We start from the raw sequence: 22670 nt of genomic DNA, 5'->3' as shown, positions 1-22670 counted from the left end.
TGTACCTTTCATCATTAATGGTGCCTTCACAGATGTGTAAGTTACCCATGCCATTGGCACTAACACAGCCCCATACCATCACAGATGCTGGCTTTTGAACTTTGCGTCCGTAAGAGTCCGGATGGTTCTTTTCCTCTTTGGCCCAGAGGGCACGACGTGCAGAATTTCCAAAAACAATTTGAAATGTGGACTCGTTGGACCACAGAACACTTCTCCACTTTTGATCAGTCCATCTTAGATGAGCTCAGACCCAGAGAAGCTGACGGCGTTTCTGGGTGTTGATGATAAATGGCTTTTGCTTTGCATAGTAGAGTTTCAAGTTGCACTTACGGATGTAGCGCCGAACTGTATTTACTGACGTTGTTTTTCTGAAGTGTTCCTGAGCCCATGTGGTGATATCCTGTACAGATTGATTTCGGTTCTTGATGCAGTGCCGCCTGAGGGATCGAAGGTCACGGCAAAACAATGTTGGTTTTCGGCCTTGCCGCTTACATGCAGTGATTTCTCCAGATTCTCTGAACCTTTTGATATTATGGACCGTAGATGATGAAATCCCTAAATTCCTTGTAATTGTACATTGAGGAACATTGTCCTTAAACTGTTAGACTATTTTCTCACGCACTTGTTCACAAAGTGGTAAGCCAATCTTTGCTTGTATTCGAATGACTGAGCAATTCAGGGAAGCTCCTTTTATACCCAATCATGGCACCCACCTGTTCCCAATTAGCCTGTTCACCTGTGGGAAGTTCCAAACAGGTGTTTGATGAGCATTCCTCAACATTCTCAGTCTTTTTTGCCACCTGCCCCAACTTTTTTGGAACCTGTTACAGCCATAAAATTCCAAGTTAATGATTATTTGCTAAAAACAATAAAGTTCATTAGTTTGAACATTAAATATCTTGTCTTTGTAGTGTATTCAATTAAATATAGGTTGAACATGCTTTGAAAATCATTGTATTCTGTTTTTATTTGTTTAACACTGTCCCAATTTCATTGGAATTGGGGTTGGACATTGAGGGGGGGAAAAAAATGAAAAACTTAAATGATTTTAGCAAATGGCTGCAATATAACAAAGTTAAAAGTTTAAGGGGCTCTGAATACTTTCTGTACCCACTGTAAATACCCTGCTTGTTCAATGTTTTAAATATTGTAGACTAATGAACAGCGATGTTAGCCAGTTCCAATGGTGCCTTCAAATATTTGACTGTCATGCACTTTTTCAAAGAGTGAAAAATTTAAGGGGGTCTGAATACTTTCCGTACCCACTGTATCTACACACAAAATTTGAGACCATCACTCTGCAAGAAAAAAAAAACATTTATTCCTTGTAAACCTCACAGAGCGAGAGCGCACAGCCAAGGTCAGACCTGGATGGGGAAGAGCAGTGACTGGGCATAGAAAACAAAACACTTTTCTATAATTTCAACAATCAGTTGACCAACTGGCTAGACTTATTTTCACAACACTTTTTTTTAAGAGCCAATGACAGCAATCGAGCCAAAAAACAAAAAAAACTCCATTTACTGAAGGTGAAAACCACATACACAACAATGACCATTTCAGATGATGGTGAAACCTTACCAGACTCAAACCCTTTGTAAGAATTTGTAGTTAGGAAAACGGCTTTGAAACCCTGTTGCAAATACTGTAACATTCATGAGAAGAAATCAGATGTTTGAGTCCGTTTGCTGGCAACTATAGTCTATTCCAAACAAGTCACCACTCCCACTAGTTGCACAACTGAAATATTCAATGTGATTGTTCACAAATATGTCACCCAATATAATTGCAATACATTCTTGGACGTACAACTAGAGAAATTAGAATTCCATTCTTGGCACACAAACTGAAGAGGAGGATCAATTAAATAGTCTAACTCTAATATTAAGATTTGGCATTTCAAAGCTCTCTAACTCTCATTGCACAATCCATTTTAGGTTTTTCCCTTTCAAACCTGTTTTCTACATTGCAAGAACTGGAAGTAAAAAAGAAAAGTGAGCTGCACCTAAACTGACTGTTTCAACAGCAGTACATAAGTTTTGTGGTGAGGCTGAAACCAATGTGCAGTAGACAGACATGCCAAAACACTGGGTGGGATGACCAGGAGTTTTGTTTCTTTTCACACTGAAATCATAACTTTAGTAAAAGAGACAGACTGCCTTTAAGTGTTTGCAACAGATTCTGGTAAAACAAGGTCCAGAAAATGATAAAATCAGCCCGGAAGGTAACATTTGTGCCAATTCACAGCATGGGATTAAATTCTCATTCTTGCCAGTTTAGCTTGATGCTTAAAAACTAATTATGTAATTAAATCCTGTATGTGTAATTCATTTTCAAACTCAATATGTCCTCACTCAAGGAAGGCATTGTGAGAAATGAGAAATATTGACAAACATTCTGCACTCTAACTTGAACTGCTTTCAGAAACAGTATGGAAAACTGATTTTATATTTTAAATTTGACTGGTTCTAAATTGAAAGTGAAGAGGAGGTGCTTGCATTTTATTTTAGTCGCCTTCTGTTTACACAGATCTTTCCCTCATTTCCACCTTGAATCTTGAAAAAAGAGCAAACAGACAGAATCGCACATCTTAAAAACAATTTGCCAGCATACTCCATAGCAGCAGAGATGATTGCTTACTAGGGGACTGATTGTGGATTAAAATAAATTAAAAACAACTAAATGGATCTGTGCTCACTTTGCACTACATTCCTCTGATTTTTCTTGCTACCTTGAGATTTAAAAAAATCTGAAGGGTACGACCTGGGATATGTTTGATGGGAATTCTGTGTTGCACTCATAAAATAGAAAGCAGATATTCCCTGGGTGGAATCCAGTTTAACTCGTGGCCAGGAGTTATAATGGGGGTGAGAATAGAGAGCAACATCCTTGCGATGTACGCTAGATACATCCCCAAATCTGTGAGGTTTCACTAAACACTGATGAGAAAAAAACAGAGTTCCTAGTTGATGTGGTGTCGTTTAATTATTTTTTTTTCCCCATCTTTTGTTTTAACTACACACAATACAACATCCTTCTGACCTGGCAAGGAGAAAATAAAGACCCAAGAAAAACACTCTGCTGCAGACATGCCGAGCACATAGAAAGGTGCTGGGCCGGGGAAATAAAAAAATAAAAATAAGGAGAATGGAGGGAGGGATAGATCAAAACGGTCACTTTTTGAGTGGCTGGTAAACTGAGGCATTGGGGTCCAAGACAGAGGGGTTGGTGTCCATGAACTTGGAGGAGTAGTGGGGGGCCACGGGGGTCATGCTGCTGGTGTCGGTTGTGTATGAGATGCTGGGCATGACAGCCATCACTTCGGCTATCTTTTGCTTCAGATCTTTTATTTCTTGGTCTTTCTGAAGGATCTGACCTGAGGACAGAGATAAATGGTCAACAGTCAGTCCCATAACAACAGAAACTGAAACGTTCCTGGTAAACATGTGCATCAGAGACGTAACAGGAGAGTTGGCATTTATCAGCCTGTACCTCTCAGACTGAACTCGCCAAAACAAGACATTGTCGTGTAACATTCAGACAGCCATTGCAGCTTCCCGCATTCATATAAGATTTGTGGTGACATCAGTGCAACAATGCCAATCGCTTTCGACACAAAGGGTAGTGCATCTTAACTTCTCACTCTGATTACACAATGGTAGCAAACCCCAACTGTTACTCCTTTGATAGTACCTTAGAAGGCGGCAAATTCCTGGGTCAACTTAAAAATCTGGATCTTTCATCAGGACTTCATACCCACGACAGCAAGCTGTACAAAATGTGGCTTTGATGGCCTATGTGTAAGGGGATAGTGTCAAAATATGAGAGAAGAGGCTGCATTTGAATGCGGAGGTCATGAAATTGCATGAATATGCACCCAATCTGAAGACTACATAAAATGAAAAGTGACTTTTTTTTAAGGATCCATCACTATCACCAAAGTGTCACATTTAGTCCGAATTGTTTCAGTGGCATTTGTCAGTCTTGAAAATGATTTAAAGCCCCCCAAAACGAAAATCCATGTTTTTTGTACATTAAATATGTTTAAAGATAAGTGCTGAAAACGTGCAAAGACTGAGAACAATATAGTACTGAATTATTTGAGATATGGTTTAAAACTTTTTAACCTTCTAAATTTTCCTGATTTTGTGGGTTAGGCTAAAAAGTATCCCCGTGACGTCACGAGGATGCGGCTCCCCTACGATATAAACACCAAGCGCCCTTATTCCACGCAGTGGCACTTCCTTGTTCATAAATAACTTCACCCAGTTCTACCAGTATAGCGTGAAACTGACCATGAAACTATGCACACAACTCGTCTCAACTCATCTTCTCTGAAGTGGAACGTGTTTTGTTTTATTTGGGTGTCTTGCCATCTGCTACCACGCACGTTGTGTTGCGAGGCAGCGGCGAGTCGAGCCCATGGCCGGCGGAAGGGCCACGTCCTCATTCATTACAACCTGAATGATTGCCATCAGTATAGGGTGCAATTGACCATCAAATTATGGCTCGAAAAATTTTTTCTTTGTTATTTGGGCTGTGTCTTGCCGTCTGTCACCACGAGTTGGGTTGCGAGGCAGCGGCCGGACGAGATCCGAAACAGATGAGATCCACAGCCCCATGGCCCATTGCCAGCCCGAATGCGGTTAGAGAAGCCACCGGAAGTCCAGTAAAGCAACGTTATGGCCTTCAGCCTCACAGTTCCACAACCACACGTCACGGGAGCAAGGAGGGATGAGGGGGGGAACTTATCCACGGGGACTGGTACACGTCGCGCTCGGTGGCCACATGTGGGAGGGAAAATTGTCCTGGCGGCTAGGCTTATGATCATTATGCCGGCTTTGCAATTTTTTAATCCGTTCATTCATTGTCTTTTTAAAAAGAGTCTTTTCTGTCAGGGTTCGGTGCTACCCGTTCGCCACCTTGCCAATGTGGCAAAGTGAATATTGCACACGTTCACCACGCTGGCTAATCAAAATTGCCTGTGTAAAAACTCAAAAACCCTTCCTGATAAAAGTTAAAGTGAGTGCCCTCATTCTGCCGTATGTGTTAATGGTTTAGTTTCCCCCCCCCCCCACTTCGTAACATGCTTCAATCCCCCGTCCAGTCGCTGCCGGCTAAGCAGTCAGGCTCACGGACTTTCCCGGCTGCAGGGAGCTGCATCGGGTCTTGTCTTCCCTAAAGCCGCGTGGCGCCGAATTAAAGCATGCATATTTACTACCGTAATGTACGTTTTAAGTGTCGATGGTCAATGTGTCCTGCAATTGACATTAGTTCTTGCAGCTAGCTAGCTGCCTTCTTCGTCAATGCACGAGCCGGCACTGGCTTGAACCAGGGCGTATCTACTGGGTCAAACACAATTAGCTGTGAGAGGGGCGTTTTCTGGACACTCTTATGACAAAACCAAGGTGTTTTTGAAGTGTAAGTTACACTTTTACACCATACCAAGTCCATATTAGAGAGTCACTCTATGGCGGTCGAAATAGCCAAAATACAGGACCTATAAATATGCCTGAAGTCGTATTGGGAAGTCGTACCAGGGTTTTAGTCATTTTTATCATCAATCACGTCATCATTATGTTCAAATTGGGTCTTTTTGGTAACATTTGAGATGTTAGAAATCCTAATATAGCCACCTAACACCTGGGTCTTCAAAACTACAGACCTTGCACGATTTCTTGCTGCCTCTTGGCATCTCCCAGTGCAGAGAAGAGGTCCAGTTTGATCCTGGTCTCCGCACTAAGGCTGTTCTCCAAGTGCTGGGTCTTGTCCTGCATGGCTGACAGCGCTGACATCAGCACTTCTGTGTCTTTTTCGTTCTCCTTGTATTTATGAAGCTCCTGAAAGGCCAGAGACAATACTCATTCAGGGTAAGGGCAACTTCCTCTGCAGTTACTGCAGGTTTTAGAACAGTTGCATATAAAGGTTGTCCAAATTGTGTATTATTGACACCAAGTACTAAAAATAAATCTACTGGATTACCTGGACTTTCAAATCAAGATCTCGGATCTGGTCTTCCTTAAGCTTGTTGTCCAGGTTTAGTTTCTTACACTCTGTTTCTAATTCTGTGATCCGCCGTCGCAGTGTGTCTGTGCATTCTCCTCTGAAAAGCAGTAAGACTTCATTTGATACCAAAAAAATGATCGAGAACGGATACTTTAAGATTATCGCTGATGACTAATTTATTGTCTTAGATTTTTTTTTTCTTTTGCTGATTTAGGACAATTTTGATGTGTTGAATCCAAGTATCACATTCTTTTTGCTCAATCAGGTCATGTTTTTGAACTGTGACTGCTTTTCTTTTTTAAAACATGTACAGGTATTCAGGGGCTCCCCACCTGGGGGCGCAAAATATGATTTTTTTTTCTCTTAAAAAACAATCTCAGATGAGCTATATTAAGAAACATCATCTGATAATGTCACAAAAAGGAAATCAATTTAGGAAGAAAATCAGATTTTTTAAAATAACTTAGTATAAAAACCTGACTGGAAACAAGAGAAACGGATGTAATTTACGGATTCAGCGATGCAAAATTGTCCAAAATCAGTTGAAAAAACAGACAACTTACAAAAAAATAATTTTATTTATAACCCAGTAAATCAGTTCCATGAAAACAACATTTGGATGTTGAGCTACCTGGAAACAGCAGCTAGAGCTACTGCTCTGGCTGCCGTAGCTTCCTCAAGCTTTTTGCGCTTCTTTTCATCTGCGAGCTGTTTCTCAGCAGTGGTACGAGCTTCCTGCTCAGCTTTGAGCCTCTTCTCCAGTTGACCCACAGCCTGCTTGTCCTTTTGCTTTGCCTGTACAGCATTATGGAGCCTACAATTCCATGCACACAGGGAAATAATAAATATTTGAATTGACTTGATTGTGAGGGTTTTTCTGCTCTTTATTGATGTTTATTTAATATGGTTTCAAGTCATAACCCTAAACCCAAACCTTCACAAGCGTGACCTTGTTGGGATTGGATGAATTACTTAAGCCACTCACTTGTTCTGCAGCAGCTCGTTTTCCTGGCGGAGTTGACCCAGCTCAGTACGTATTGAGCGCTCAGCACTGCCAAGTGAGCCGATCTGGCTGCGCAGGTCCTGTTCCACCTGCCGGCTGGCCTGCAGGTCTGCCTTCAACTTCTTAACGTCCTGCTCCAATCTGTCCCACATGAGAGCATGAGCAGACTTGCAGACAAATACTGACCCATTTCCAGGCCATAGTACACACATTTTGTTTTTCATTTTGCTCACATTTAAATGACACATTTGATTTTTAACGTATTCAGACTGAGAATAATAAATTCCCTCTATTTTGGGTCATAAGCGGGAAAGTACTTTTGAGCCATTTGTTGAAGATGAACATGTACAAGCTAGAAGTGAGAAGAGGACTCAAATAATCGGTTGTGTTCGAATTGTGGTCAAATTTCACTATGGACATCAACAGCTGACCACAACCAATATAAGCACTTTGATGATCAAGTTTGGTAGTAGAGAGTGTAACATAATAGTCTGGTCTATTGTTTATAGCACACCGTTATAACTGATGATCCCAAAAAAAAAATCGTTCAGTCACTGTCCAACTCAGTGATTGGGGACTCCTGCTGTAGCCCAGTCTAGCCTTCTTCTCACTTCATAACCTGCAAAATAATGTTGTTCTTTTCCCTGAAGAAACTCAGCAGGGGATAAAATAATAATTTCCCCCATTATACATTGTCTGAATGTGTGTGCTTACCTAACAAGTGCTTCAGGCTTGCTTAGCTGATTGTTGGGAATACAGTTGTCTGTAGGGTCTCTGTTGGAGCCACTTGAGGACCCCTTCCCCACTGCTAACTTGTGCTTCTTCTCGTTCTTCCCTGTGGAAGAGGAGGATGGCGTAGAGGATGGCACGCTGCCATTGGTAGCACTGTGGCCACGGGGAGAGGAGTTGAGCATTGTGGCATTGCTGTTTTTGTAGTTTTTAGAGGATGAGGAGGAAGTGGATGAGCAGGAGGAATTATTGTCCTCTTTAAGCAAGTTCTCTGTGCTGCCGAGTTCAGTGGTCAGTCTCTTGCTGTTCACATGGTTCTCCATATACTCCATCTCTTGGAGTTTAGAGTCCACTGATGATGGCAGGATGCTGTTGCTGTTGTGCTGCTTTTTAGCCTCCCCACCACCTTTTCCGTCTTTCCCTTTTTCTCTATACTCTAACTCCGGCAAAGGCGCCGAGGTCTTTTTATTGGCAGGGGCACCATTCTGTAAAACTGGAAGTGTGTCTACGTCAGATATTCCTTTAGCTGCTGCTGTAAGAATAAGATTAAGGAGATGTCTGATATATTAACACAGTCAGGTCTATGAGTGTTAATGTACACAATTGAATAAAAACATTTTTATCATGACTGAAATTAAGACCTCAACTATGGACAAAAGTTCAGAAAAACAAACAAAAAACTTTACAAAACTTAAAAACATTATTGCATGGTGTATACATTCATACAAAATGTGAACCTTTTGGAATTTAGTTAATTTGTGCACATGTGATCTGATCATCTAAATCATGGGCATTGACAAAAAATGTGTCTAAAAAGTACCCAAAAAATATTTGTCTTTACTGAACACACATTGTTGAATGATTTAAAATGGCAATGAAAACGTAAGCAAACCCATCTATCCATTCTCAATACCACTCATCCTGTTCAGGGTTATGGGATGCTGGAGCCTATCCCAGCTGACTTCAGGCAAAGGGCAGATTACACCCGGAGCTGGTCACCAGAGGGTTGCAGGGCACATATAAACACAGACAGCCAGTCACACTAACATTCAAACCGTCACTGAGTAGGAATTGAACCCACCCAAGTGAGGCGAATGTACCACCACACCATCAATGACTGTAAGCAAACCCTTAGCATTAATAGCTGGTTGACACCGCCTTGGCAGTAATAACCTCAACCTCAACCAGGAGCTTCCTGTAGCTGTGGATCAGACTCGTCCATTCTTCCTTGCAGAACTGCTGTAGCTCTGTCATATACAGTCCCCTCCACAAGTATTGGAACGGCTTTAGCTCTGTCATATACAGTCCCTCCAAAGGTATTGGAACGGCAAGGTCAATTTCTTTGTTTTTATTGTATACTGAAGACGTTTCGGTTTCAGATCAAAAGTTGAATATGCGACAAAAGTTCGGAATTCCAGCTTTTATTTCATGGTATTTACATCTAGATGTGTAAACAACTCAGGACAGAGCACCTTTTGTTTGAAGCCACCCACTTTTCAAGTGAGCAAAAGAATTGGAACATGTGACTCATGGGTGTTTCTAGTTGCTCAGGTGTTGCCTTTTAGACTGATTGATTAAACATTAGATAGTGCTCGTTTTCGGCTTTGGGTTTCACCTGTGAAAACTGCATTTGCTGTTAAGCAAACAAAGACCAGAGAGCTGTCTATGGAAGAAAAGCAAACCATTTTAAAGCTGAGAGAAGACGGAAAATCAATCAGAGCTATTCCACAAACATTGGGCATAGCCAATACAACAATTTGGAATGTCCTGAAAAAGAAAGAAACTACTGGTGTACTAAGCAACAGACATCGAACAGGTCAGCCAAGGGTATCGACAACAGTTGATGATAGAAACACTGTGAGAGCTGTGGAGAAACACCCAAAGACAACAGTTAGTGACATTAATGCCAACTTCCACAGGGCAGGGGTGAAGGTATCACAATCCACTGTTCGAAGAAGACTGAGAAAAGGAATATACAGGCCATATCACATGATGCTAACCACTCATCAGCAAAAATAATCAGAAGGCCAGATTGGATTTTGCAAAGTAGTACAGAGATGAGCAACAAAAGTTTTGGAACAAAGTTTTATGGACTGATGAGACCAGGACTAACTTATACCAAAGGGATGGAAAGGCCAAAGTATGAAGAAAGAAAGGATCTACTTAGGATTCAAAACCCACAAGCTCATCTGTGAAGCATGGTGGAGGTAATGTCATGGCTTGGACTTGCATGGCTGCTTCTGGAATGGCCTCACTTTGTCTTTATTGATGATGTAACTCAGGATGGTAACAGCAGAATTAATTTTGATGTCTACAAAACCATTTTGTCTGACAATTTACAGAAAAATTTATCCAAACTACAGTATTTTCAGAACCATAAGGGACACTTAAAAGTCTTAAATTTTCTCCAAAATGGACGGGGCGCCTTATAATGCGGCGCGCCTTATGTGTGCGTTCCAAAATCTATAAACGTTGTTGTGTGATGAGCGCTCCGCTTGACTGACTGGGAGAATTTCCTGCCGACACGCTGCTTATATAGAGGAAAGGCGGATGTGGCTGAGGACAGCATGCGGCCGTTAAAGGGGGACGGGTGCGCGCGACAGAGGACGCTAAAGGCATGCCCCCAGTAGGTTCATAGCGCCGCTATGTGTATTATGCAAAACAACATCGGTTTGGCTAAGGACCCCGAAAATGGCACCTACGAAGAGACACGCTTACGGAGCACAGTTTAAACTACGATCTCTCAGTTACGCGGAGGAACATGGGAATTGAGCAGCTGCAAGAGAATTCAAGATCAACGAATCCATGGTTCGCAAGTGGAGGAAGCAGGAAAACGAGCTTTGCCAAGTCAAGAAGACGAAGCTGAGTTTCCGCGGAAACAAGGCGAGGTGGCCCGAGTTGGAAGACCAACTCGAGCAATGGATTAATGAGCAAAGAACAGCCGGGAGAAGTGTCTCTACAGTCACCATTCGACTGAGTGCAATAACTCTGAGCTTGCCATCATTCTGGAAGGCTTGACGAAGGAACTCCAACCGCTGGACATCGGTGTAAACAGAGCATTCAAAGTGAAGTTGCAAGCGGCGTGGGAGCGATGGATGACAAATGGCGAACACAGCTTTACTAAGACTAGGAGGCAGCGCCGGGCAAGTTACGCCACAATTTGTGAATGGATTGTGGATGCTTGGGCTAACGTGTCTGCTTGCACTGAACATATTTCTGTCCTCTGAGTACAGCATGTTTACCTATCCGAAAATCTGACTGTCAGTTTCCTATGTTTGCTTGTATAATCTAACAACTAAGGGTGCTGTGCATAAATTTGAAACAATGACGATGTTTTGACAGGAAGTACTTGAGACGTTCGAAGGCTGTAGATTATCAGATAGTAATGTACAGTGGTACCTTGAGATACGAGTTTAATTTGTTCCGTGTGCATGCTTTTAACACAGAATACTATTATTTCTGATCATCTTTTCACTTTGAAATGTTGTCTTTTAATAAGGAAAAATAGCACTCTACAATATTGTACTTTGTAAAAATACAGGGCGATAAAACATTTAAATAGAAGGTAAAGCATTAAACAGTTTGTGCCTTATGATCCAATGTTTCATCCACCAGTGTACTGCACCTTCTGGTGTGCCCGTGTTGGCCACTGGGAGGCACTATTGTATAATAGTCATGTAGAAAGACGAATAATAGATTTCTTCTTCTGCTGTTATACCACTCAGTAAATTGCTGTAATATTATTCATTATTTTGTCGAGGATGAATAATATATACCTGTGAGTAATGTTATATTATCTGTCTATATGTGTTGGTCCACTATATGCGTTCAAATATCAGTTTGTTAAAGGGTTCTAAAACTGTGACAGTCGATGCTAACTGTTAGCATGTCAATGGCGTTTTCCTTTCAATTGGTTGGCAATTCAGTTGGTTAGCATTAAGTTAGCTGACTTTCCAAAGACAAAGCTGTCGTTGTTTTACACACAACTTGTAATTCCCTTTATTTTATACATAGGTTGACCATAAACTTTAATTGGGAGTGGCAGCTTGAAACCTCTCCTTTTTGATGAAATGTGCATTTGTTGAAGTGCTTATTGTGAAGTGATTTAAACTGAGTTTACTGCCACCAAGCAACTGTGCCAGCCGACCCAATCCCCACATGATGCCCGATCTCGTCCGATCTTGGAAGCTAAGCAGGGTCGGTCCTGGTTAGTACTTGAATGCGAGACTGCCTAGGAATACCAGGTGTTGGGGTTGGGGTTGGGCAGCGGGCCAATCATCTGCTCCCGTAAAAAACTACAGATTACTGAAACTGCAATTGAGGCCTAATGTGCCTCCTGGCATTGAGAGCTCTAACTAACTAACTAACTAAGCGGTCATACCTCAAGTTTGCGCTCACAAGTCGAAGCAAAGATTTGGCCAAATGACAGCTCGTATCCCAAAAACTCTTAAATCGGGTCACTCGTATCTCAAGATTCCAATAAACCAATCAGAATTGAGTATTCACCAAAACCATGGCATATTACTGTGTGCTCTCACACAAACACTGTAGCTGTGGTTCGAAGCGCCTTTTAAAGAATATATATATTTTTTAAGAAATTTTATCATTTTTGTTTTATAAAATAGCTGTTGTAACATTCTTGGAAACATGAATACTTTTCCACACAAAAGTTTTCATTATCCATACTTTTCCAGACCTGGAAATTAATTAAATTCCATACTTGCGTAGGAACCCTGTATAATGGAAAATCCAAAACTATTATAACCCAGCCACTGTGGAGTATCAATTTGCTCTTCTGCAAATTTAAGGCGTGCAGAAATGTTCTTTTTAGTAAGCACTGACTTCCTCTGTGGTGTCCTGCCATATAATGGGTACAGAAAGTATTTAGACCCCCTTAAAATGTTCACTCTTTGTTATACTGCAGCTATTTACTGAAATAATTTAAGTTCTTTTTTCCCCTTATTAATGTACACACAGCAACCCATATTGACAGAAAAAAAATTTTTGCAGATTAAAAAAGAAAAATTGAAATATCACACAGCCATAAGTATTCAGACCCTTTGCTCAGTATTTAGTAGAAGCATCCTTTTGAGCTAATACAGCCATGAGTCTTTTGGGGAATGATGCAACAAGTTTTTCACACCTGGATTTGGGGATCCTCTGCCATTCCTCGCAGATCCTCTCCAGTGCTGTCAGGATGGATGGTGAACGTTGGTGGACAGCCATTTTCAGGTCTCTCCAGAGATGCTCAATTGGGTTTAGGTCAGGGCTTTGGTTGAGCCATTCAAGAACAGTCACTGAGTTGTTCTGAAGCCACTCCGTTATTTTCGCTGTGTGCTTAGGGTCATTGTCTTGTTGGAAGGTTGAACCTTTGGCCCAGTCTGAGGTCCTTTTCGTCCAGGATATCCCTGTACTTGGCCGCATTCATATTTCCTTCGATTGCAACCAGTCGTCCTGCCCCTGCAGCTGAAAAACACCCCCAACAGCATGATGCTGTCACCACCATGCTTCACTGTTGGGACTGTATTTGCCAGGTGATGAACAGTGCCTGGTTTTCTCCACACATATCACTTAGAATTAAGGCCAAAAAGTTATATCTTGGTCTCATCAGACCAGAGAATCTTATTTCTCATCATCTTGGAGTCCTTCAGGTGTTTTTTTTTAACAAACTCCATGCGGGCTTTCATGTGTCTTGTACTGAGCAGAGGCTTCCGTCGGGCCACTCTGCCATAAAGCCCCGACTGGTGGAGCGCTGCAGTGATGGTTGACTTTCTAGAACTTTCGCCCATCTCCCGACTGCATCTCTGAAGCTCAGCCACAGTGATCTTTGGGTTCCTCTTTACCTCTCTCACCAAGGCTCTTCTCCCCTGACTGCTAAGTTTGGCCAGACGGCCAGCTCTAGGAAGGGTTCTGGTCGTCCCAAACGTCTTCCATTTAAGGATTACGGAGGCCATTCTGCTCTTAGGAACCCTTCAGTGCAGCAGAATGTTTTTGGTAACCTTGGCCAATTCTGTGCCTTGCACAGGAACAGCTCTTCAGGCAGTTCCTCTGATCTCATGATTCTCATTTACTCTGACATGCACTGTGATCTGTAAGGTCTTATATAGACAGGTATGTGGCTTTCCTAATCAAGTCCAATCAGTATAATCAAACACAGCTGGACTCCAATGAAGGTGTAGAACCATCTCAAGGATGATCAGAAGAAATGGACAGCACCAGAGTTAAATATGAGTGTCACACAGGGTCTGAATACTTATGGCTGTGTGATATTACAGTTTTTCTTTAATAAATCTGCAAAAATTTCAAAAATTCCTTTTTTTCTGTCAATATGGGGTGCTGCGTATACAATAATGAGGAAAAAATGAAATGATTTTCGCAAATGCCTGCAATATAACAAAGAGTGAAAAATTTAAGGGGGTCTGAATACTTTCCGTACCCACTGTAAATAACCTGCTTGTTCAATGTTTAAATACTAATGAACAGAGATTGTAGCCAGTTCCAATGGTGCGTTCAAATCTTTGACTGTCATGCACAGTTGTGTCTCTCTCTTACTAATGAGTTTGTTGTGCTTTTTGTGTCAATCTAACTGGGTGCCCACTTCTTGGTCGTCACAGTCCCAATGTCTCTCCATTTGTAGATTGTTTGCCTAATTGTTGAGTGGTGAATTTATAGTCTGTGAAATAACTTTGCAGCTTTGTGTAAATCAACTATTTTTGACAGTAGAGCTTCTGAAAGCTCTTTTTGGCAGGGTATAGCTCACATAAGCCTGTTCATCTTGTGGAGCGCAAACTCCAAAAGTGAATTTTGTTATTATTATTTTTATTTTATTAAAACTCATTATCTTATGGAGACTCAAGGTGTGCTAAAACCCGTCTCCAATTAGCTTTTTTTTGAGGCCATAAACTGAAGTGTTCACAACTTTTTCCATGAAGAGTATGAGTGTTATGACAAAATATGGTCTATACTCTTTTCTTATATTATCCCATAGTTTTGTGTGATTTTGTTACTTCAATAGTTCTTTGTTCTTGTGTGACTTTTTTCAAATGTACTTAGTAGCTTAACTGTTTCTTCCTTTCTGTCATCCTGTCTTGGTGGTTGTACCAACCACCCATTTCTCTCAAGGACAAGATAATTGTGTGAATAGGTCTTTTTCTTCTTCCCTCATCTCCCTCTTCCGTGTTCTTCAGAGATGGGCAGAGACACGAAGCATCTGTAACCTCTCTTGAGTGTCTCTTTGCAAAGATATTAAAATTACAAAAGAGAAGATTGTTTCCTGATTTAATTTCCAAAACAGTGAGGGGTTGCACGTTTTTTTTTTTGGGGTGACGGTGGGGGGGTTATAGTTAATAAAAACAGTGTTATTATTTCAGACAGATTTGTCAAGACCTTTGATTTAGAGGAAGATCAGATTACATTTTAAAGATTTATTCATAAATTTAATTCCCAACGGTTCACATACTTCTTGCCACTGTATCATAAAATAGGGATATTTGAAGTTGGACAAAAACAGCAGTTGTGCAATTCAGTCTGACTGGTTGAAGAGATCTTTTTTTGATGCAAACAGAATGGATACATATACTATGCATGCCTGAATCTCACCTTCTTCTGCTTCTCGTTCTTGCCTTTGGAGCATCTGTTGCTCAGGAGGCAGAGCCTGCTGAAGGAGCTGCATGTAAAACTCATTCTCCTTCTGCACCTCTTTCTGCTTCCGGAGGCGCATCTTATAGCTTACATAGCTCTTAAAGCCAAAGCCCAGTGTCACCACTGGATAGCCAATGCTATAAAAAGCATAATACATACAACTTTAAGTCAATAAAAAAAATTTTCCATAAAACGTTCACAATAAAAACTGTTTAGTATAAAATGTTTTAATGATTAAAAACACAGACCTTACGGAGTTTACCATACAGTATACTACATGGACTACACACCATCAGGTAAAAATATGCTGCTTTTCATTATCCAGACCAGTAATTCCCAAACAGTGTGCAGTGGCACATTAGTGTGCCATGAGAGATCATTAGGTGTGCCACAGGAGGTTATGTAACTTCACTTCATGGTCTTAAAAATTATTTATTCACTACAAATGTTAGTTCATCTATCTATGCCACACTGGAAAAAATATTTTGGAGTGCGGTAAATATAATCCATGAAAATCAGCAAAAATTTACTTCAATATTTTAGATAATACCTATTTGAGAACAGTAAAAAGTGTTACCAAGATAAATTTTGTAAAATCCACCTAAAACCCATCGTTACTACAATATGCATCACGTGACATCCATGCCGCACTAATTGGCTGACATTTCATCGGCTCATCAGCACAAAATTGCGTCACCCATCGATGACAACTGATCACTCTGACTGGTTGTTAGCTAGCGAATCAGCACAAAACCAAACAAAACGACAAAGAAAAAGGCACTATATGGTAAAACAAGCTTAGCTAAACGATCATTACTTGGATATGTACCTGCTTGTATTAGGAGTGTGTCAGGTAAAGTTCGCAGGCTATACGTGCATTTCATTTCATAAAACCGTGTCTGGGGATTGTATGGAAAACAATGATTCCTCGGTCATGCTTCCGAAAACATGGAAGATGTCTTTGTGGGCATCTCACTGATTGGCCAGTTGAGTCTTTCTATAAGTTAATTGGCACCACACTTGCTTTGAAAGACTTGTTACTACCAAAATAGGCACTAGAAATGTGAAATGTGTGGTAAACGCTCTACATTTTTTTGAAGTATTTTATTGCTATTAAATTAAGGTAATGTTCACTCAACATATTTGGTTTAAATTTACCCAATTAAAGTGGCTTCAAATTGTTACCCTAAGTTTATTGGGTAAATTGTATAGGTCGTTTTTTATAAAGTGACAGGCAGCACAAGGCTACTAGATGCCAAGCAACTTGTGCATTGGTGGTGTGCAGTGAGATTTTTTCCAATATAAAATGTGTCTTAGCTCAATACGGTTTAGGAAACATTGATTAGACAAACATTAACACAGTTGATAAACATGCAACTTCAGGATATTTATTTCCGAACTTACAGGGCAAGCCAGTGATTTTCCATGAAAATGAGCAAATGCCTCTGGCCTAAAATGTAAGGTAACAGGTCTCAAACAAACATCAATTAATCATCATTGCTCAGAATCCTGTGGACACATTCACATTTGGAATAGAAGTAAACTTGCAGTACCTTAAGATCATATGAACAAAAAAAGCAGTTAAGTCAGCAGGGGCTCACCAGTGTGCAGCAAATGGGCGACACAAGTCTACATGGAAGTTCTTGAGGTCTTTGAATCTGATGGCTGCCTCTATGTACACGAAGAGTATCCATAGTGACACAGTCGGTAGACAGACTCCTCTCTCTGAGGACAAAAACAGTAATGGCAAAGATATTATGTGCATGCATCAAACATTAAAGCGTAAGGCAACCCTGGGGGTCAAAACTTCTTGTTATATTGTAAATATCCATATCTTCTTTAGCCGATGCAGTTTACTTAAATATAAAAAGTATTTATTAAAAAAATAATAATAATTAAATGCTGCATCAGGGCCACCATTTTTAAGTCATTCCGTGTGCCAAGGTAATTATAGTTAACGAAAACGAATGGAATAACAAACTAAAATTTAAAATACATTTCGTAAATTAAATATATATATATATTTTTTTTTAAGATGATGACCAAAACAACATTTTACATTTACAAAAATTAACTAAAACTAACTATAACTAGTGAAAATGTCAGTTTTTGCCTCTGACAGTAAATTTCATACATGAGCTTTCGGTGTTGACTTTAAATGTATTTATTTCGGTACAGCCAAAGGGAACAAGGAAGGTTTAACTGTTGTTTGGGAATTGTAATTCACTTACTGTGTGTGTCACCTACAAGTGACACCATGTGGCAGCGCCTCTGTATTGCTGCTGAGCATAAGTTTTCCGCGAGGTTTTTTTGTTGCTCCATGTTGCTAAGGGAGACGACTAAGACGGCTACGGACTAGCTAGTTATTGCCTTCATGGAACTATCTATCTATTAGGTCCATAAATATTGGGACATGGACACAATTGTCATCTTCTTGGCTCTAAACACCACCACAATGGATTTGAAATTAAACAAGATGTGCTCTAACCACAGATGTCAGTTTTAATTGATGGTACTATTTAGTTATATCCAAATAAGTTGAACGGTGTAGGAATTACAACAGTTGGTATGTGTGGAAACTCAGACTTTTGAAGGGACCAAAGTAGCGGGAAAAATTAACAATCCTAAATCCAATTTTTGACTTTTGAATACTTGTTTGCCAATAATTTGCAGTCGCATACTTCCTGAAGTGTGGAATGCATCAACGACATCAGCATATGCTGGATTTCATCCCTGGTGATGCTCTACCAGAACTGTTTTCACTTCCTGCCCTTTTCTTGCTTGGGGCATTTTCCCTTTAGTTTTGTCATCTGCAAGTGAAATGCATGCTCGGTCAGATTCAGGTCAGGTGATCGACTATTATTGTATCACATTTCACTTCTTTGCCTTCAAAACCTCTTTTGGTTGCTGTTGCAATATGCTTAAGGTCACTCTGTGCACTGCCGTTAAATGAGTTCGGAAGCAATTTGTTGAATATGAGCAGATATTGGCCAGCGAAACACTTCCTGCTTATTTTGTGAGCAACCACATCATCAATAAACAATAAAAGTGAACCAGTTCCACTGGCAGCTGGGGTTGGGCAATTACTTTTGGTCCTTGAAAACGAGGGAGGCACATCAGATATACAAACTCAGGATGCGCGCTGCCTGTTCGCCACCTCGCCAATGGCTAACTGATACAAGATGTGGCAAAGCAAATATTGCCCAGGATCGCCATGCTGGCGAATCAATATTGCCTGCGTCAAAACTCAAAAGCCCTTCCTGGATAGTTAGCACGCTCATTGTGCCACGTGTGAATGGGTTAATGGTTTAGTTTTCTCCCCCCACTACGTAAAATGCTTCAATCCGCCGTCCATCCGCTGCTGGCTAAACAGTCAGGCTCACGGGCTTTCCCGGGTGCAGGGAGCGGCGCATTAGGGAAGACCAGACCTGATGCTGCTTGGTGCCGAATTGAAGCATGCACATTAATTACGACGTACGTTTGAAGTGTCGATGGTCAATGGGCCCTGCTATTAGTTCTCGCAGCTATCTAACTGCCTTCTTCATCATTAATCCACGAGTCGCTAATCCCACTTCGGTTGTCATGCCGAGCGGCGGCCACGGTACCGTACGTAGCAAGCTAGTCATTTGGGGGCCCAAGGCAAATTACTGGCCCAAGGTAAAATACTGTCTTTCCTGTATGCCCTTTATGTAAGTTAGACTACTTTGTCCTGCTTTTGAAATCCTACAATTATGTGACAGTTAAAGTTAGCCTACTAATATTTACCAAATATTTAGAATATTGTTTATTTTCAACTAAAAAGTCTGAATTTGAGAAAATTCTACATGAAGTCTTTAAGAGCCTTCTTGAGGATTACTACTGGCAAGAGCATCATTACACACTATTACATTTTTACAAGGCATGAAGATAAATCAATAAGTCAATATTATACAGTGATTGAAGGTTTTTCTTTTTACAATTCAATAGTAACAGTATTCAATATTAGCTGTAGGGTGGGGAGGGGCGGACCCTTTTTTCTATTGGTTAGTTGTGTCATGTCCCCACCGGGTGATTTTTAAGTCCAGGTTAAAAACGATTCTTTTCTCTCATGCTTTTTAGAGCATTTCCACTTTTAAATGATATTTCTTGCACTGTACAGTTTTAATTATACTTTTATTTTTCTCTTTGTTTTAAATGTTTATAAGATGTTTTTTTCTTTGTTATTGAATGTTTGTAAAGGACATTGAGTTACCTTGTGTATGAAATGTACTATGTAAATAATTTGTTTTGCTTTATACTTTTTTTTTTTTTTTTAGCTTCCACAGTTAATGAGTAGCTCCATGCATAGATCACACCACATTGCCCCAAAGAGGCCAAGGTGCACACAGCAGGAACAGCAGATAGTCATTGACCGCATAAAAATGATATGATCGGTATCGGCAGTGATCAGCACATCGCACTCATGGATTATCAGTACCGGAATCAGCAGCATAAAACTTTGATCGGAGCATCCCTAGTCCATTGTGTGCACAACATCAAGACACAAAATAAATCATAGTTGCCACATAAACGTCTTATGTTGTGGCTAACTACACACGCTAGGGGATTTTTGTACTGTTTAGCCATGTTGGCCAAGACGTTGCATGACCCAATGCCAACCCTGAAACTGGTATAATTCCTCACCATTCACCTGATTTGGATACAAACCATGTGAAATTAAAACTCAAAGTCTGCAGTTGAAGCACATCTTGTTAGTTTCATTTCAAATCTTACCAAATCTGCGGACCGTTTTATCACGGAATAAAGATACAGTAATCCTCCACTATATCACGGTTTTTGCTTTGCAGTCCTGCTATAGTGCTTATTTTTATTACAGTTGTTACTCTATATTGTTTGTACAATATTTTTGTGTTATCCATTGCTCTTGCTCTCTCAATATACTGTGTTTAGGCCTGCCACAATAGCAAATTTTTTAGAATGATATATTTTTGCAAAAACTTTCATGATGAACGATAGTATCATTGATGTTTTTTTTATGCCACTGATATAATGATAGAGCATAATAAAGAATTGCACACATCTTACAAATTCTGCCCTGGTAATCAAACATATGAGCACAATTGTGTAATGTTATCTCATTTACTAAATAAAAGTAGGGCTGCATTTCACAATAAGAGCAAGTAAATAAGAAGTCTTATACATCTTCAAATAAAGTGCTTAACCTCGGAAAAATAAAAAAAGGTTTCCCCTTCTCTCTTCAAGATGCCAAATCTTGACAACAGTGAAGTCGCAAACAATTGTACATATTTTAATTCAACAAATCGTAAGTGAACCATTTTAGAGGTTATGTATGTTCAAATACATGTACATATCAAATATACGTACATATCCAATTTTAACAAGGGCTCCCAGTGGGAACTTCCCACTGAGAAGTACAAACAAAAATGACTGCCTGTTCCATTTTAAGCGCTATTTGTTCCAAATTTTCTCTTCCTTTGTCAGTCATTTTCTGATCTTTCTCAGTCTTTGACTCAACTTACACGGTGTCGCTCTCTTCTCTCTCTCTCTCCCTCCTTGTCTCTGTCTGGTCTGTGCGTAGTCAGTGATTCCAGTGATTACCGCCTATGATGCACATTTGATTGGCTGAAAGGGCTCCAGAACTCTCATATGATTGGTCATTTCAGTTCATCACTACTATTAAGCCTGTAATATGTTGCGCCGCTCAAAATAGAAGTACCCCGTATGTCTTGAATCATAACCTTTCATTTTGGGCTATGGTATGGGGCTGAATGGGACTGCTTCTGGGTCCCAAGCAAGGATTTTATGAAACAAAAATATGACGATATAATGGGGGAGTTAAATGTAGTGCTGCAGCCAACAAATATTTTAGTAGTCGAGTATCCTACTGAAAATTCTATTATTTGGATTCGATTATTTGGATAAACTATATTTTTGCTTGGTTAAAAAGCAATTTTGAATACAAGAGAGAAAATAAGACCATTCACTTAATAACGTACAACTAATTGGTTTCCTTTTTCTATGTAATCAGCAGTTTTGATTTCTTAAATTACAAATTGTGCATAAAAGGCATTATTTTTTTAAAAAGCATTAACAGCCTTTGTGCATCTTTACTTAAACAGCTAGCATTTTAGAATTTTGTGACATATTAATACATTAGGTTCATGGTTGTGCATTTATGAGCTTTGAGCAGCTGACTTGGAATAAGAAAAGCATTCTTTGTACTACTACAAGTTTTGGAAGTGTTCAATTTGGTCAAACTACAAAGAAGAAACTAGGGGATAAAACATTTCCTTCATCTCCCTTGACAAAAAACCTCCTCTGTTTGTGTACAAGATGATGATTCATTTTAGTCTTATTACTCAGGCCACATTTGCCACGTTTTTCACCTACTTGACTCAAGGTTTTGCCACTTACAGATCATCAGATTGGCCATAAATCACAGTGACTACACTGAGCAAAAATTACATTGTATGTACCATTGTGGTTGCATTATACTGTCCTTGTCATAGTAAAAAAACAAGCCACACTTTCAACCGTACTCACTATTGAAATAGACATTCCGCACCACGCAGGGCTAAGGTTATGTTAGTAAAGTAGACTAACGTTAAGATCACTGATTTGTGCTGTTAACTTCACCTGTGTCTCTCGGATCCTGCAACGCGATGACAGAGTGAAATGTCAGTGTAAAAACGCAAGGGTGCTCGCCTTGCATTTCAACACAAAATGCTACAACAGTTTCACCATTTGTCTTTTCTCTCTCTCTCCCCCCCCCCCCCCACCCCCTCCTTAATTCAGTGTCTCATTTTGAAACCATTGTCTTCCCGCTCCTCAACAGAATAGCTTCACTTCAGCATCCACGCATCGGTGACGTAAGTGCGTTCTGTCACATATACCACTGCCTGCTTCCGTCTTCACGACCGTCTCTGCAGTAAAACCAATTTGCAGTGTTGCTTATCAGTGTTTTGTGATGCGCAAAAATGGGAATTTTGACCAGCAAACTGCAATGCAAGACAATGCGATTGGAGCCTTTCACACATCCGTAGGTAAGCAATGAGGTGCGTCTGTGGACACACATTCATCATGTTTTATGCATCCCTGATCATTTTTGTGCATCTCAGGTGCGGGAAGTACATCAAACGAGATCCCTGGTGTTGTGTTGATGTTGGTGGCAACCGTATATGATGGTAATATAAATTGCGGTGAGGACAGCATCCAGTCAAGGAGCCGTGGTCAGGCTGGCAGCTGCAGCAAGTGTCCATACCGGAAGCCTCTGACGAGCTGCAGAGGCCAA

The 22670-nt window shown here is 40.4% G+C and overlaps 1 protein-coding gene across 3 annotated transcripts in view; it reads right to left on the bottom strand.

The window, feature by feature from the left end:
- Positions 1-1299: 1299 nt before the first annotated feature.
- The window catches only part of maco1b (macoilin 1b), a 28282-nt gene continuing 6911 nt past the window's right edge, over positions 1300-22670 (bottom strand). For 2 of the 3 annotated variants that reach the window (XM_061695651.1, XM_061695653.1), the window contains exons 4-11: positions 16981-17104; positions 15338-15516; positions 7724-8270; positions 6992-7150; positions 6638-6820; positions 5983-6103; positions 5666-5840; positions 1300-3376 (exon numbers count right to left, since the gene is read on the bottom strand). In XM_061695651.1, the coding sequence (XP_061551635.1) occupies positions 3174-3376; positions 5666-5840; positions 5983-6103; positions 6638-6820; positions 6992-7150; positions 7724-8270; positions 15338-15516; positions 16981-17104 (1691 nt within the window). In that variant the 3' untranslated portion in view covers positions 1300-3173. The remainder of the gene's footprint in view (positions 3377-5665; positions 5841-5982; positions 6104-6637; positions 6821-6991; positions 7151-7723; positions 8271-15337; positions 15517-16980; positions 17105-22670) is intronic. The other variant, XM_061695652.1, reaches the window with a different exon arrangement.

This window comes from Phycodurus eques, chromosome 14, assembly GCF_024500275.1.
Source record: "Phycodurus eques isolate BA_2022a chromosome 14, UOR_Pequ_1.1, whole genome shotgun sequence".
NCBI classification, from domain to species: Eukaryota; Metazoa; Chordata; class Actinopteri; order Syngnathiformes; family Syngnathidae; genus Phycodurus; species Phycodurus eques.
Note: the sequence above shows the minus strand (reverse complement) of the source record. Positions and strands in the feature narration are given on the sequence as shown.